This window comes from Apiospora marii (assembly GCF_038362585.1).
Source record: "Apiospora marii strain CBS 49790 chromosome Unknown utg000004l_segment0_segment0, whole genome shotgun sequence".
NCBI classification, from domain to species: domain Eukaryota; kingdom Fungi; phylum Ascomycota; class Sordariomycetes; order Amphisphaeriales; family Apiosporaceae; genus Apiospora; species Apiospora marii.
Window position 1 is genome coordinate 1,110,073 of NW_027117375.1, and position 15,439 is coordinate 1,125,511.

General features: G+C 54.4%; 5 protein-coding genes across 5 annotated transcripts; 2 read left to right on the forward strand and 3 right to left on the reverse strand.

Moving 5' to 3' along the window:
• Window positions 1-1,204: 1,204 nt before the first annotated feature.
• PG985_006287 (uncharacterized protein) lies at window positions 1,205-3,128 on the forward strand (the record flags this gene model as incomplete). The annotated part of the gene is made up of 3 exons (XM_066826056.1): window positions 1,205-1,557; window positions 1,631-2,854; window positions 2,969-3,128. The coding sequence occupies 3 exons, from the start codon at window positions 1,205-1,207 to the stop codon at window positions 3,126-3,128; spliced, it is 1,737 nt and encodes a 578-aa protein (XP_066685663.1).
• A 2,641-nt stretch (window positions 3,129-5,769) lies between these two features.
• PG985_006288 (carbohydrate esterase family 5 protein) lies at window positions 5,770-7,026 on the forward strand (the record flags this gene model as incomplete). The annotated part of the gene is made up of 1 exon (XM_066826057.1): window positions 5,770-7,026. The coding sequence occupies one exon, from the start codon at window positions 5,770-5,772 to the stop codon at window positions 7,024-7,026; it is 1,257 nt and encodes a 418-aa protein (XP_066685664.1).
• Window positions 7,027-8,091: 1,065 nt separating this feature from the next.
• PG985_006289 (uncharacterized protein) lies at window positions 8,092-10,410 on the reverse strand (the record flags this gene model as incomplete). Its single annotated transcript, XM_066826058.1, has 3 exons — window positions 8,092-9,141; window positions 9,243-9,881; window positions 9,952-10,410. The coding sequence occupies 3 exons, from the start codon at window positions 10,408-10,410 to the stop codon at window positions 8,092-8,094; spliced, it is 2,148 nt and encodes a 715-aa protein (XP_066685665.1).
• Window positions 10,411-11,559: 1,149 nt separating this feature from the next.
• PG985_006290 (NADH dehydrogenase (ubiquinone)-like protein) lies at window positions 11,560-13,526 on the reverse strand (the record flags this gene model as incomplete). Its single annotated transcript, XM_066826059.1, has 4 exons — window positions 11,560-12,779; window positions 12,844-13,103; window positions 13,162-13,360; window positions 13,430-13,526. The coding sequence occupies 4 exons, from the start codon at window positions 13,524-13,526 to the stop codon at window positions 11,560-11,562; spliced, it is 1,776 nt and encodes a 591-aa protein (XP_066685666.1).
• A 1,000-nt stretch (window positions 13,527-14,526) lies between these two features.
• On the reverse strand, window positions 14,527-15,249 carry PG985_006291 (NADH dehydrogenase (ubiquinone) 1 beta subcomplex 8; the record flags this gene model as incomplete). The annotated part of the gene is made up of 4 exons (XM_066826060.1): window positions 14,527-14,577; window positions 14,632-14,943; window positions 15,009-15,185; window positions 15,241-15,249. The coding sequence occupies 4 exons, from the start codon at window positions 15,247-15,249 to the stop codon at window positions 14,527-14,529; spliced, it is 549 nt and encodes a 182-aa protein (XP_066685667.1).
• Between the last annotated feature and the right edge of the window lie 190 nt (window positions 15,250-15,439).

A 15,439-nucleotide genomic window follows, 5' to 3' on the forward strand; every position in this document is an offset into this window, starting at 1 on the left:
AAATTTGTCTGTTGTTTGGAGTTATGACTACCTCTACAAGTCCCCCCTATCAGCCAACTGCTTATGCAGTACCACTGACGGGGGGCAGTCCATGCTGTACGACAAACTGTTGCATTGCACGAGTGAAGTAATTGGTTGTCTTCGCCGGCCGTCACTGCCATTGGTATCTGATATCTTCAGTTTATCCAGTAACCCAGCTTCTACCCTTTGCTCTCGACTATCTCCCATACGCCAGGCAGTTTCAGTTCTATTTTCTTCGGGCGTACCAACTGATTTGATGGTTTCCAGGTAAGCCATTCTTGATTACTTCTTTTAGGAAGATTCCAGATCTTCCTTTGTTTTTCCAGTTGTCCTCTCCTCGGTGCAGTCGTATTACTTTCACGCATCTCCCCCCTTTTGAATCTAATTCGATGCCGTCTTCACCCAATCACCCATGGATCGACCCCCTGCGTCTCGTGTTGATAACTACAGACAGTTTCCGGTACTCCTGCTTTCGACAAACTATGAACGATTTGATGGTTACATTAGGACTCCGGCCCTCTAGGGACAGCTGAAAAGCCGGTCTATCCCCCTGTTGATTATCGAAGATCATGACGCCAGAAGTCATTTTTGAGGCTAGAGGTAAGAGTCGTTACCCACTGTGAGGTTGAGCATGAAACAGAAACACATGAGCAGCCAACGAACATAACAAGGATGATACAACGAACCGAAATAAAATGCATGTAGGCAAGCTGCTGGTTTACTGGCTATTCCACTGCTAACTTTCTGACTGTCAACACCATGCACTGAAACTCTCAGACCCTCTAGAAGCCAATTTCCTGCTCAAATCTATACCCATTTCTCCAGAAAGAGAAAGCAAGGTGGAGGTCTCTATAAAAATGCCAAGTGGCCGTGATAGATGTGGTTAGCCCCTTTGCATACTATATACAAGAAACGATAAGAGTGGTTGCATACCCCACGTCACGGGGCCATACTCTGCAGCCAATAGGAGATGGGGGGGGGGTAAATGCCGAGCGTTGAATTACCCCAGTGCTATGCATAGTTCGTGAGGAGAAGTTCCACCAGCCGGAATCTGGGGTAATTACGCCGGGGTGGGAGCACAGAAATATGCCCGATCCGCACATCGACTTTCCTCCGTCTTGAACTCATGTTTGCTTTGGTTTGATCACAGTTGTTTTACTGGGAGAAAGCTTGGCAGGCTACAATGTTGTTTGACAGGTTATTCGAGTACCTAAGCAATGGGTCGGCGGCATCTTCGCCGAGGGCCGGCAACGACCTGGCCCATTATGCGGCCGGCGCCATTTTGCTGGCGTTGCTTGGGCTCTTTGTGGACTATGGGTATATGCTATGGCTGCGATCAAAGCTGGTGAGTGAGTTGCAAGACGTCCGGACTGGATCGATCTGTTGTACATCTGCTGACTTGGAGAAGCCCCCGGGGCCACGGCCATGGCCCATTGTGGGAAACACATTCATGCTGCCCGACACCAAGCCATGGTTCTGGTTTGAAGAGCTGTCGAAGAAGTACGATGCGCAGCTGATCACGATATGGGTAGGGAGGTAAGTTACGAAGCGGACCCCCGAGAGCCTGGAACGACAACAGGGACTGATGCTTGGCGAATTGGTTTTGCAGAAACCCCACCATCTGGATCTGTGATGCCTGGGCCGCCTCGGACCTGTTCGAGAAGAAAGCGGGCATCTACTCATCGCGGCCGCGGATGGTCGTCTTCGCCGAGCTGGGCGCGGGCCAGAGCAACTTCCTCAACATGTACACGACGACCCCGGCACAGCGCGAGCGGTGGCGAGCCCACCGCAAGCTGATGCACCAGGGCGTGGGGGTGCAGGCGGTGCGGCGGTACCGGGCCTTCCAGAACGACGAGAGCCGGGTGGTGGCGCTGGACCTGCTGCGGCGGCCGGGGGACTACGTGAAGCACTTTGAGCGGTACGCGACGAGCGTCGTGTCCATCATCGCCTTCGGCCGCCGCGTCGAGACCAGCCAGGACCCCATCATCACCGAGGTCATCGCCGCCATGCACGTCGCCGCCGACCTCAACGTCCCCGGCAAGACCTTCCCCATGCTCATGGAGACCTTCCCGGCCCTGGCCCGCTTCCCCAACGCCGTCGCGCCCTGGAAGCACGGCCTGGGCCGCAAGCGCGGCCGCCACTTCTTCTACGCGCTCGCGGCCGAGGCGGGCGCGCAGGAGGGCCACGACGACTCCTTCGTCAAGCGCATCTTGGCCGAGAGCGAGGAGCAGCGCCTGGGCGTCGAGGAGATCGCCTCCCTCACCGGCAACCTGTTCGGCGCCGGCTCCGACACGAGCAGCAGCACCCTCATCACCTTCGTCCTCGCCTGCTGCGCCTTCCCCGAGACGCTGGGGCCGGCGTGGGAGGAGCTGGACCGCGTCGTCGGGCCGCACCGCAGCCCGGCCTGGGAGGACGAGGAGAGCCTGCCGTACGTCAAGGCCTTTGTCAAGGAGGTCTTCCGCTGGCGCTCCGTGGCCATCATCGGCGGCCAGCCCCACGCGCCCACCCAAGACGACTACTACAAGGGCTGGTTGATCCCCAAGGGCTCCTGGATCCAGGGCAACGTCTGGGCCATCCATCACAACGAGCGAGAGTTCCCCGAGCCCGACCGCTTCAACCCCAAGCGGTTCTTGGCCGACAGCCCTGACAGCCGCCCTTTCCCCGGCGAGCGAGGCTACATGACATTCGGATGGGGCCGCAGAGTCTGCTCGGGACAGGCCCTGGCCGAGCAGGGGACCTGGATCACCATTGCGCGCATCCTCTGGGGCTTCCGAATCCAGAAGGCGAAGCGGTCCGACGGCAGCGTGGTGGAAGTGGATATCAACGACTACACGTAAGTTGGGAACCGGACGATCGAAATAACCAAAGCACCCGGCCCAATGGGCACAACAGCTGACTAGGTACTGACAAATCAAACACTTACTTACTTGCTTGCTACTCAACGCAGAAACGGACTCAACTGGCGCCCGCAGCCGTTTGAGTGCAGCATCACGCCCCGCTCCGCAGAGATCGGCGAGACGATCCAACGCGAGGGCAGGCAGGCCTTGGAGGAGCTGGAGCAGTATCGAGGCGAGACCAAGTACCGCATGTCGACCTTTTACAAATGAAAATACCAGAAGAGGGCTCAATTGGTACAGTGTATGTGAGCCATAGTGACATATGTAGGCCAGATGGGTGTGGATGTGGATGCAGAACGAAGCTGAACATGTTTACCAGATTCAGGGGCTCATCCACACACATGGGAAAAATTTTGACACCGCTGGAGGAAACCTCCACCGGACATAATTGGTATGGAGTTTCCTGGTAGCTTTCATGTCGTAATTTTCACGTTATTGGAGAAGGGACAGTGATCTATTCTGCGAGTTAGCATTCCGGCCTCATTGTTCAATGCCGATCTTGGAGGAACTAATTAGTGAGTCTACCGCTACCGCGACCTCACCCAGCTGAACGCAAGTGACGTAAATGATCTGAATCTTCCACCAACCGAGATGATGCTTAGCCCCTGATTTGGAACTTTCGTGACCGGCCGCACTTCTGCTCGTCCAAGTGTCTATAAATAACAACACCTGGACATAACCTCGGGCCATCCTCAGCTTGAGCACGTCTCTAGAGCTAAAGGCAGGAAAAACACCAATCGCGGGTGCCAAAGTGGTGATACGTTCTGGATCTCCTGTTTGGGCTGTGCCGTTGCCTAGGTAGGTTTCGATATGGACCTTCTATGTCTGATGCTGATATAGAATGAGTAAGCGTGTTAGTCGGCAGAAGCGTTGCTAGTCTGGGCCCTAGTCGTTGGAACTGTACCACTAGACTTTGTTCTTTGACGAAGCTTTTGGAACCCCGTTGCTAGTACAAGATAGAAGGTGGAGCCGAAGAAAACTGTCAGACTAAAATAGTAGCCCAGCTAGGCGTTGTCCGGGGTGGGCCGAGCAAGGGATGTTGTATACAAGGTTTTCACCACATGACCTAATGATAAGAGCTATCATCGTGAAGTGGCATATGATGTCAGACGAGAAACTGCAGCACAGTTTTGAAGGCCTCCTCTCGGGCACCAGATCCGAGTCCATGGGGTCCTTTTCCATCCGAGGTGGCCGTAGTGGCTGTCTGCTGTTGTCGGTCGCTGCAATCATGACGGTTCGCCAAGCTACGGCTGCGGAACGGAGGCCGCAATCATCCATCGTTGCCCAAGCAAGCGGGGTCGAGAACCCAGGAGAAATGACAGAAGCGAGCTGACCGAGTAAATGGGTGGAAGAAAGCTAATGTCAGGTACCACAGGCAGCAAATAGTTGTAGAAGCTTGGCCGGGGTTGTTGGCTGGTCCACGGGGTCTCGCAAAAGAGGCACGTCTTGCAGCCAATCAAGAGGCTTTCCTGGAGCAGATTGCGACACACACACACATCTCCTGTGTCGTGCATGCATGGTCCGATAGATCCCCTGTATGGAATGCATCGAAATTCAGAAATCTCCCATGCTGCACTGCAAGGGACCGAGCGAGCCTGCAGTTAGTGTCGTGACGGCTGCGGACCAAGAGCTGCCCCAAACAACAAAACGCATTCGCGCCTGTATGGAAGTAAAGGCACATAGGGATCTTCGTGCTGCCTAAGGAAAACCCCAGACGATATCGAACCACTGCTACCACATCACCAACACGCGCTCCACCTTCTCCTTCCTACGGGTTGCAACGGCAGCAGTCGTCGTGGGTAGTTCGACTACACAGCCTGCCTAATCGAGGGACCTCCTTCCGGCACGGCGGCACAGCAACGTCGCACCGAGATGGGGTGTGCGCGAGTACATATTGGTGTTGGTGTTGGGCGAGGAGTTCAACTGGCGGCCCTTTCCCTCTCACGCGACGGAGGGATTTATTTTAGATAGAAGGGTGGATCTGGGGTTCGATACGAGGCCAGGGTACTGTAGGGCCAACCAGCTAGACTTCTTCTGTGGTTCCTATCAGTCGACCTTTTTTTCTTTCTTCTTCTCGCCAATGCGAAAGTGGTAAACAGCCCGAGATCGACAAAAGCAACTGTATTAGGGCGCCTGGCCGAGGGTTCGCCAACGGGCAGGGCTGGCCAGCAGCTGGGCAGGATCTCAGTCGCGGATTGGCAGGTTGAGCACCGGTTTGCGGTGTATGTAAGCGAGTGGTGTCGCTCATTGTCTTCAACTGTCTTCACCGGCGGCCATATGCCCGGATCTGGCCGGGTGCCTGGGATGCCGCCGCCTTAGAAAACGGGTCTCTTGTCTGTTCACGAATCTCCACCAAAAGGGCAATCTTTGTGGGCGTGACAGAAATGAACGAGATCCACTCCCGTGCAGCTTACAGCGATGACCCCTGAAGCGCCATGCTATCTTGAGCTGCTCCGGCCGTGCCTGCGTGTGGTGTCTCGTGTGTTACCGGCCGTGTTGCTGGTTGCTGCGCCGTGTCGACATCGATGAAAAAGGGCCGTGTTTCTCGGGTCGACGTTCTGAAGATCTTCTCTTTGCTCCAGCAGCGAACAGTACATCGGTCAAGCCCATTAATACGAGTGTCCTTAGTTCATATACTATACTATCTAATACTTTGGTTTTCTCCATCTTCTCGACCCTCACCTCTGCGGTCCAACCACCCAGTCACTCGCTTAATCCACCAACACCAGTTGACATAGTCGCTTATACACACCATATATACCCGCGTTGGCCTCTCGCTTTTCCACCAGCAAATCGTCTCATACTTACTTACTTAATTGCACTTACTTAATCAACCTCCCCACAACTAATCATGCCTTCTACCACCTCTGTCCTGCGCGCCGCCGTCCTGGCTGGTGCCGCCAGCGCCGCGAGCGTGCCCCTGGCCGCCCGCCAGCAGACCACCACCACCTGCGCCGAGACGCACATCTTCCTGGGCAAGGGCAACAACGAGCCGTACCCGGGCCGGCAGGGCAAGCTGGTGACGGCCATCTGCAGCGGGCTGTCGTCGTGCGACTACGAGGACATCCAGATGCAGAACATGCTGTCGGACGAGTACTGCGGCGCCGTCCACGAGGGCTCCACCAACGGCGTCGCCCAGATCATCGCCTACAACAAGCGCTGCCCCAGCACCAAGCTCGTCGTCAGCGGCTACTCCCAGGGCGCCCACGTCGTCGGCGACATCTTCGGCGGCGGCGGCGGCACCTACTTCAACGGCTGCGTTGAGGAGCCCACCCCCAACCTGGACATCAACAGCCCCGCCGGCAAGCAGGTCGCCGCCATCCTGACCTTTGGCGACGTCCGCCACACCGCCTTCCAGCCCTACAACTACCTCGACGGCGCCGACAAGTGGGGCCTGTACCCCCGCAACAGCCAGCAGCTGGCCAACGCCGCCAACTACGCCTCCGTCTGGCGCGACTACTGCGCTGGCGACGAGCCCATCTGCGCCGGCGGCAACAACGTCGAGAGCCACCTGAACTACTTCGACCTCTACACCAACGAGGCGGCCGAGTACGTTCAGGCTAAGATCCGGGACCACCAGGACAACAGCAGCAGCAAGCCCAGCAGCAAGCCCAGCACCACCACCACCACCGGCCCGACCTCGACTGTCGCTCCCTCTTCCACCGTCAAGTCCGTCGTCACGACCGTGACCAGCGGCACCTCGACCACCGTTGTCACCACCGCCTCCGTCGAGATCATCTCTTCGTCCGCCGCCGTCAGCACCGCCGCCACCACCACCAGCGCCGCCGTCAGCTCCGTCGGCACCGCCTACCCGGCCTCGTCGTACGTCGCCGACCCGACGACCGTCACCAAGCCCGCCAACTACCACACCAACTCGCAGTACCACACGGCGCCTCTGCCCGAGGCCACCGCGCCCACCACCGAGGTCCTGTCCTCCATCCCGGCCAACACGGCCACCGCCACCATTCCCGCCTCGGGCCCTGCTTCGGCCGTGCCCTCCTCAGGGTCCTCCTACCCCACCGACGCTCCCACCACGAGCGGTGCTAACGCCGAGGGTGCCAAGCTTGGATTTATTATTGCGGCGATGGCAGTGTATCTGATGTTCTAAGCTTCTGTTGAGAGGATAGAACGGAGGGAGATGGAGAGAGCGTTATGAATAAACGATGGACTTGGTCATGTTTTATGTGTATATAATGCATTCGCCCGTGTAACTAGAATCCCAAATGCACCGTACGCGAGCCCAGTATTTTTTGGAAAGCATCCCATACATGCATCACCACGAGTTGGGGAGCGTGAAGTTACGATGGTGTGTGTGTGTGTTCCGAAATCAACTAATCCGAATGGCAACCACCGCATCGAAGGAACGGGGATAGAAGACATGCATGGCGTGGGCAGTCTTGGCAGTTGGCAAGCGAGATTGACGTACTCCTGGTATGATGACATGACGTGCATGCTATGCTGCAGGAGTGCTAGCACATGTCGGTGTTTTGATTTGTACACGTAGGTAAGCATACCAGGTAACTTGGGTTATCAACTCGCGACCAATCTCGCCTGTAGGTCGGCTCTGCATTCTGATATGGTTCCCGTCAGGGTTCAGGGACCAGGGTCTGTTTGATTTGAGGCCCAATTGAACAGAGTGCCCCCTGCCCCTGCAACTGGAACTTGGGGCTGATGTAACCTCCAGCTGAGCACGTGCAATCCGCAGCGGAAGGACACCGCAACTTTTTCTTTTCGGCCAACATGAGAACAAGGCGCGAGGGGCACAGACAGTAGGTGGAAGTTGTGGGTTGCGCGAACGTTCAAGAGAACCCTGAATTCGGCAAGAGTCGATTTCGTCTCCAGCGCGCCATCGTCCCCGGGGCAAATGCGTGAGTCAGCAGCCCCCCGAAAACATTCCACAGCTCGTTCCCGTCTTCTTACTGCAGATGACAACCTGCTGAGCTTGGCTTCGAGAACATTATTAGGAAGCGGGGGTGGTCATAGTGGCTCGTATTAATCCTCTTGCAGCTTCTTTACTCTGCAAGCTCATGGGACCCTTGGTGCTTGGGTTCCGGGATGAGTGGACTTCTGGCGCAGAACCCCAAGCCGTATTGAATGAAATCCCGACAGGGGTTCAGATAACGACACTGGAAGCTCCATTGATTGGGCTATTGTAATAAGTGTTTCTTCGGGATCAGAACTGGCCCATGCCGGTATTGAAGAGGTCCTCTGAAAGGTCCATCGAGAACAGCTCTCCAAACATCTCACCAAAAACACCCAAATCTTTGAGAAACGTCGGACTGTCGAGCCGCGAGTCCTCCGCTGCTGTACATGTAGAAGAAGGCGTCGAATCCGTGCCTCCTCCTGCCGCCGCAAGAATTGCAGGATGCACTGCTGTTGATGAAGCGTTCAGTTGTGCTGCCGAGCCGAGCTGGCCTCGCTCCTTGGGCCCCGCCTGCTGCATCTCCCTCACGTAGCGGGCCTTGGCCATCATCCTCCGGATGGGCCTCCAGAGCGTGCCTTTCTGCGCCCGTTGGTTCAGCTTCCAGACATCGTAGGCCTTCTGCACGCACTCCCACGCGCGGTCACAGTCGGCAGAGGGCGGGCGCGCACACAGCTCCGAGAGCACAAGCGCGACGGCAGACCACTGGATATACGTGTGGGAATGCCAGTGCCACGGGGTCAGGAGTGGGTCCAAGAGTAAGCGGCTGGACAACTCCAAGATCTCGACGGATGTGCGGAAGAGCTGGTCCCGAATCTTTGCGTCATGCTGCCCGGGAACCTGCGACGGCTTGCTTCTATCATGAATGGTGGTGAGTGGGGCATGGATCATCAACCATAATCGCTTGAAGATCAGCTGCGGTGTCAGGGATACAATCAATTGAGAGGGATCAGAGAGGTCGCAGTGGCGCAAGTATTTGCTCTGAATTGTCTCCTCCAGCTCCTTCAACAGAGTATCGCGCTGCTCGCGCGATAGCACATCCTCTCCTACGTGCCCCTTGACCTCGGACGACGCAGCAGATTTTCGAAATAATTTCCATGCAGCCTTCATCGATTCAACTCGGATCAGGCAGAAAGTCATTTCGGTGAATCCTTCCCGCTCGGCAGGGAACTCCGGCATGTTTGGCTCGATATCGCTCTCGTTGATGTTCAAAGGTGGCTTGGTATCGAACGCCCGGTCGTTCACAATTGGCTCGAAACCGTGGTATTCCGACGATCGATTATCTAGCAGACAAATGTGCCACTATAATGTCCCATGTCAGCAGATAATAAGTGGCATATATCAGGTACATATACTACTACCCCGGAATTCTAGCGGATCGTTCACAAGAGTGGCTTGCTTACCCATAGCCGGCGGCGCATTTCCGTTTCGAAGGGCTTGAGCCCAAACCGTGTCCCATCACGGTGCAGGCCCATGGTCTGCGCGGTGTGATATATGAGAGTGGCCAGCGACCACGGTGTGCGGGAATCATCCTCGTTGCGCAACGCCAATACGAAGCATGTCGCTGCTTGAAGCAGAGTTGTGCTCTGTGTATTGAGTAGGTCCGCCCGGTCCAGGGACTGCTCGACGGCGAATCGATACTGCATGACCGCCTGTTCCCGTGGCATGCCCAGAATCTCCATGCATCTCTGAGGAGAAATGCTTATGACAGCCGTGTAATAGACGGTGAAGAGGACAGCTTCCGTGTCTCTGCCAATGGAGTCGAGGGAGGCAAGCGCATCCCAGTAGTCTCTTGAGAGGGTGGGCAAGTGGAAGATGCGAACCATTGGCGCTACGTTTTCCGTGAACACTCTGAACAGCGTCACTGCTTGAGCTAGCGGAGGGTGCAACGAGTGTAGGGAGTGCGCGACTGAGCGATATCCCAAGATTGCCGCGTTCATGCCCAAAAAGGAAGAGGTCGAATTCGAGCCCCCTACCGTGGGCGAATTCAAACCTTCATCATCAGAGCCCGGGTCTAGCAGCATTTCCCGAAGTTCTTCAACCTGCCATAATGTTGGTAATCAATGGATATATCTACTAGTAGTGCAAACCGTTCCGCTGGGGAAGACATACCTCGTCAGCTAGATTGCCCCAGAGAGCGTTGTCATTAACGTAATAACTTGTCTGCTCGCGGACCATGAGCCGACTGAACCTTTCGTCGGCAGACTGATCCGTGTCCGACTGCCCTTGGCTCACGCCCGATGCTGCCGAGGTCTCGGGCTTGTCGATGTCTTTGCCTTTGGCGACCAAGCCTTTCGGATGGGAACGAGTGTCCAACTCCCGAATGACAGCCTCAAGGCGCGATAGCCTGTCGGCCACGTAGCTTTCTGTCACCTTCCGAGGTCTTTTCGGGGCTCGCCCCCGGCCCGAAGGATACACACAGGCTGCCTCAGCTCGGGCACAGTTTGAACATGGCTGTTGACGATCACATTTGATTTTGCGCGTCCGGCATATCTGACAGCTGCGAAGATTCCGAACGCCAGAGACGGACAATAGTGCGTCACTGCCGATGTCCCCACCAGGAGCTGCCATCGTCCGGGGAGATTCAATGTATACATGCGATTAGGCGAGGGCAAGGAAGAAATGACCGGTTGGGCGTACGAAGTGGTCACAGGATAACGGAGTATGCAATTCACCCTGTAAATGCCGATGAACCAAATATTTAGCTATAAACATGGCGGTAGGAGACGTTTTCTTCGTAAAGCACGTTGAAAATACAAGCGTGTCCTGTGGCCAGCCGGGAAGAGGTCGCTTGGCCAGGACCGTGATCGATCAGGCAACGTCATTTCGACTCAAGCTTGTCGGATAAGCTTATGCGAGCTGCGAAGCCGAGCTCTTCTAAGTACTAACACCGACCAACCTGAGCAAGAAACACTACCCCACAATTACTATACCTACGTGTTGCATTTATACTTCAGTAAGCAAGACTGACAACATTTTACTCTTATAGGAAAGACACTATGCTGAACAAAAGGAGAAAATTGTATATAAACCTTGTTTGAACCAAGTAAACAAACAGAGCCGAAAAATATAAAAAGAAGGGTCTTGCCGGGGATCGAACCCGGGACCTCTCGCATGAAGCATCAGGGTGAACCCTAAGCGAGAATTATACCACTAAACCACAAGACCGAAACCCTTGAAATCAGAAGGCTGATTTGTTGTTGACGATCGGTCATTTATCATAACATAACACGCACCCATTTGATGATCGGTACGAGCTTAGGCCTTCTTTCTTTTGGCTGCTGGCAAAATTTCTCGGACTCGAAGCAGGCAAAGACCAGCATTGATGAATGATTTAATTGATGGAGAAGGAGACGCCACCTAAGATAAACAGAAAATGGAGGACATGTTTCTCGCAGCGAAACCTCTACGTACAACTCCAAAGAACCAAGTACACTTCAAAACAATTTAATGGCCAGACCGTATTGTGCGGGTGTAGTAATTGGAATAAACCTTGACCGCAGAGGCAATGCACACTTCGCAGCCTCTTCAAGTAATGGGTGCTGGCTCATGTTGATAATTCTCCATAGGCTGCGACACCAAAGGTATGCTGATTGAATAGCAGCCATATGCAATTGATAAAAGGGGGTCGAGGAGAGTCCTGGAGGCTTGGGCGATCATTCAGTTTGTCATTGCTTCCCCAAACCCGATTCTGACACGAGGTGTGCTGCGAGGTGCATCTTAGTCAACATTAAATCCGGTAGGAGTCAAGTGTCTGGTCCGTTTGATCCCCTTGCCGCTCCCCAGTAGGCCGACATCACCAATCTTGCCCATACTAGTCGGCGTGCTGACCTCTACATCAGCGTGAGTGAAACTGCTGGTATTGTTTTGCTTCTTGGCAAGGTCACTGCCCGAACCGGAACGCTGACTGAAGACTCCCGAAAAAGTACGTGAGCTTGGCTGAGGTGAAGTACCAGAGCTTGCCTCGCGACTGCTGTTCTCTCCGTTCTCATATACCTGGCTTTGGCCAAAGCTGTCGGACGGGTTTCCAAAAACAGCCTGGGAGACCTTGCGCATGTCCAGATGATCAAGAAGGCTTGGGGCGCTGCTATCCGGACGGCTGACTCCCAGCCGGGTTTCCTTTCGAGATTTGACCTCAGCACCTGGCGCTGTCATCGGGGTACCAGCTTGGTTAGGAAGAGGGCACGGCTGATTCAGTAATGACTGTGTCAGAGATGTCGCTAGCTCCGGTGGGAAGCGGCTTGCCTTGGCTGAATTGACGAATAGATCGTTGGAAGGCGCGTCGTTGACAAATCCCCGTGCAGACAGTGAATTTGGCGTATTGCTTGGCGCCTTTGGATGCTGCAAGCCGTTTTCAGCATCTCCATTGACCATGGTGCTACTCGAGTTATGGGCGTGAGATCCTGTCTGCTGCAGTCCTGCCATATACCGGGAAGTACTGTCTGCGTCACTTATATAGTCAGGCATGCTGGCGTCTGAGCTTGTAAGCTTTCTTCTGAACGCCTTCTGTCCTGCCGCCTGTCGGGAGCTTAGCTTAGACTGTTGGGTACTTGGAGATTGCCCCAATGGGCCAAGGCTTGGGAAGGTCCAATCACTAAGGTGTGGTGACGGATCTGAATAGGGCTGGTAGAAAGCATCCATCGAGTTGATACTGCTGTTGATTCCCCCCTTAAGCCCACGCTGCAACAGTGATTGCGTATGAGGCATATTTCCAAGAAAGCTGCGGGTCTGCGTAGCTGTCCATCCGGCCATACCAGGTTCATGGCTCGAAGACATCGACTTGCGAACGCCATGGTCGTTGCTCCGGCGTGGGGAATGGATGTGAGCCTCCGAGCCATCCTTGTGCAGTTGCGTTGGGACGGGCATCGATTGGGCTTGAGCAGGACTACGGTACCACATACTTGGGTTTGGCCAGGCGATGCCCGAAGATTCCAGGATGTCTAGTAAAGCGGTTGGTCAGTGGATGATACTCCATGCACCAGTCTTCGTCCGGCAATGACTTACCAGCGGGGGCATGTTGGAAGGAGAATGTGATGATGTTCTTCACACGCTCGACTGGAACTGTCAACGAGTCGCGCGGAAACCCTTCACTTATGATAATCTTGATGCGTCCGAGTTCGTCTGAAGGACTCCAGTAGTTTTGCTGTAGAAGCTCTTCTCTGAAGTGAGGGAACTTGAGAGGCTCGAGCTCTCCATTCTTGGTGAATTCGAAGCTTCGGCTCAGAAGTTGGGGCCATGTTGCCCCTTGATCAAAAGAAGATGATCTAACCAGCCGTACACTGGTTAGTCAAGATAATCACCAAGGATCAGCGATGAACTTACGCAACCAGCCGTCCGTCGATCACCACGCGAGCCTCCCATTTGACGAGTTCCAGATGCTGGCTGTAGCTCCTCGTGTATTGGCTGATTTCAGGCTTTCGCCAATTGTGGAGAGAGATGTTGAAAGGAGTTCCGCCAGTAAGGCCGGGCACGAAGCAGGTTAGGGTAGGCAAGCCGTAGGCCCCAGAGGTGAATGCGAACTCTGTAGGCAAGGAATGCTATGTTAAAGTGTACTCCGGGGTATGTTCAGCGACGTGATTCGCAATCTTACCTGGATCATGAACAACATGGCACTGTGTTTTGAACTCCTGCAGAGGGACTTTGGAGTCCTGGGGAAAGATAAGAAGATCCCAATCCTCGTAACGCATCGTGATGAATGAGCCAAGGTGAGCTGCGTATCGGAATACAGGGAAAAGCAGGCAGAATAGAAACTGGATGATAAACGAGGGGTTGATGACCCAAAAAGCTTGAATGGGCGTTTGTCAGAGAACCCGGATGCTGCACATTGAAATATGGCAGATCGATAATGTTAGAAAAGAAAGGCGTGGATTATGTCCAGAGCAGTATGATGCATGTCTAGTCGAAGTTCTCGGCCAACTCCAAAGCATAGGTCCTTTTGGGAACCGTCTTGCATATTTCGAAGAAGGCAGCCACAGACTTTTTGGGCTCCATTCGCCGCTTATCGGACATAATCATGTTGCTAAAGGAGGTCGTGACTGCCTCCTCTAGGCCCATGAATTCTATCGACTACCGTACATGCCTCTTTTACCTACTGACTACCTCCCTAGGAGGTAGATCACGTATGCCCGCACGTATTGATGTATGTACATTATGTGTTCATCAGGCGTGATTGGATTCTAGTGGTAACAAAATGAGAGACCTGGCCATTACTTCCATCGGGGCTGCTGGGTACCCATTGTTCAAACTGATTTCTGATATAAGCACGATTGACGTGGTTCAGATTCGATATGCGCGGTATCACTTGGACGTCGACACGAATAGTAGGAGTGGAAATGAAGGCACGCACTCTTGCTTTGGCAAAGAAGAGTGATGCCAAGCGCGAACAAAAAGTCCAACCCCTAGGGGTCCTGCATCTTCGATCCATCTGATTTGATGCGTCCCTGGGCGTATTGCACATACTGGATTATGCTATCCGTGGAGATCAAGAATGGAGAGTACCAATCTCTATATTTCACATAGGGAAGGGGCCGACTCTAGAAGTATACTAGATCACATGCGACTAACGGCCAACCAATTGCTTCCCTCAGCAGGGTTCCATCTACTTAGACGGCTCAGCGGCCTTATGTTGAGGTTTTATCTTCTGTCTAATTCCGTTGTTACTGCACTGAATTCGGTAATATGTACACTTTAGGCCTCCTCAGCAACCTGGTAAGGCTCGGGGTCACCAGGAGCTCTCGCCTATAAGTGAAGTTAGCATGAAGAATCCAGAGATCGGTGCCTTGTCGACCTTACCCTGACGGCGCCCTTGCCACCCAACTCTCGCTCCAATCCTCCCTCATACTCCCGGGGATACGATTGCTTATCGGGATAGACTTGTGCAACCACGTAGCAGACACCCAAGAAGACGGCTACAAAAGCGCCAAACTGGAAGGCACCCTTCGCGGGCGAGACCCAAGTGTATTCGTAAGGGCTGAACATGCCGAGCACATCATGGTCCTCGTGCACGGGCTCGCCGAAGTTTCGTCGCTCCTGCTTGTCCCACCAGTCGGCATGAGGGTCGCGGAACTGCCTCTTGACCCGAGGAGGGTTGATGAAGCCGCCGTTCTGCCCGCTTAAGTTAGTTTCCCGCCGACAAAGCAACCATGCGCGTCGTGGACTGCATTACTGACCATGTTCGGGTCCTCGGCGTCGGTCAGCTGGGGCGGGTCGGGGTACTTCTCCTCGATGATGGACTTGTCGGTTATCGAGTTGGGGAGGAAGCATCGTCGCTGGATCATGGGTAGTCGTCGGGCAGCCTGTGCTGCAGATCGCAGGGCCGAAGCCTGCGCAATTCGACGAGGGAGCATCTATGAGAGTCGGGATCAGTACAGTTGTCGGTACCCAAGTCCAATTGAAACATACTGTGGCCATTTGCGCGCCTCAATGCCTGCCAAGTTGTGATGCGGGTGGTTATGCTGTTCAACAAGTTGAGGTCATCCAATTGAATTGACGATGAGTGGTTCAAGCTTTGGTTCGGATGCGAGCTCTCTTGTGGCCTCAGGCATCAACTTGGCTATGCCGGCTGGCTCTGGCTGTCTGTCTCAACTTATCCCCCGGCATT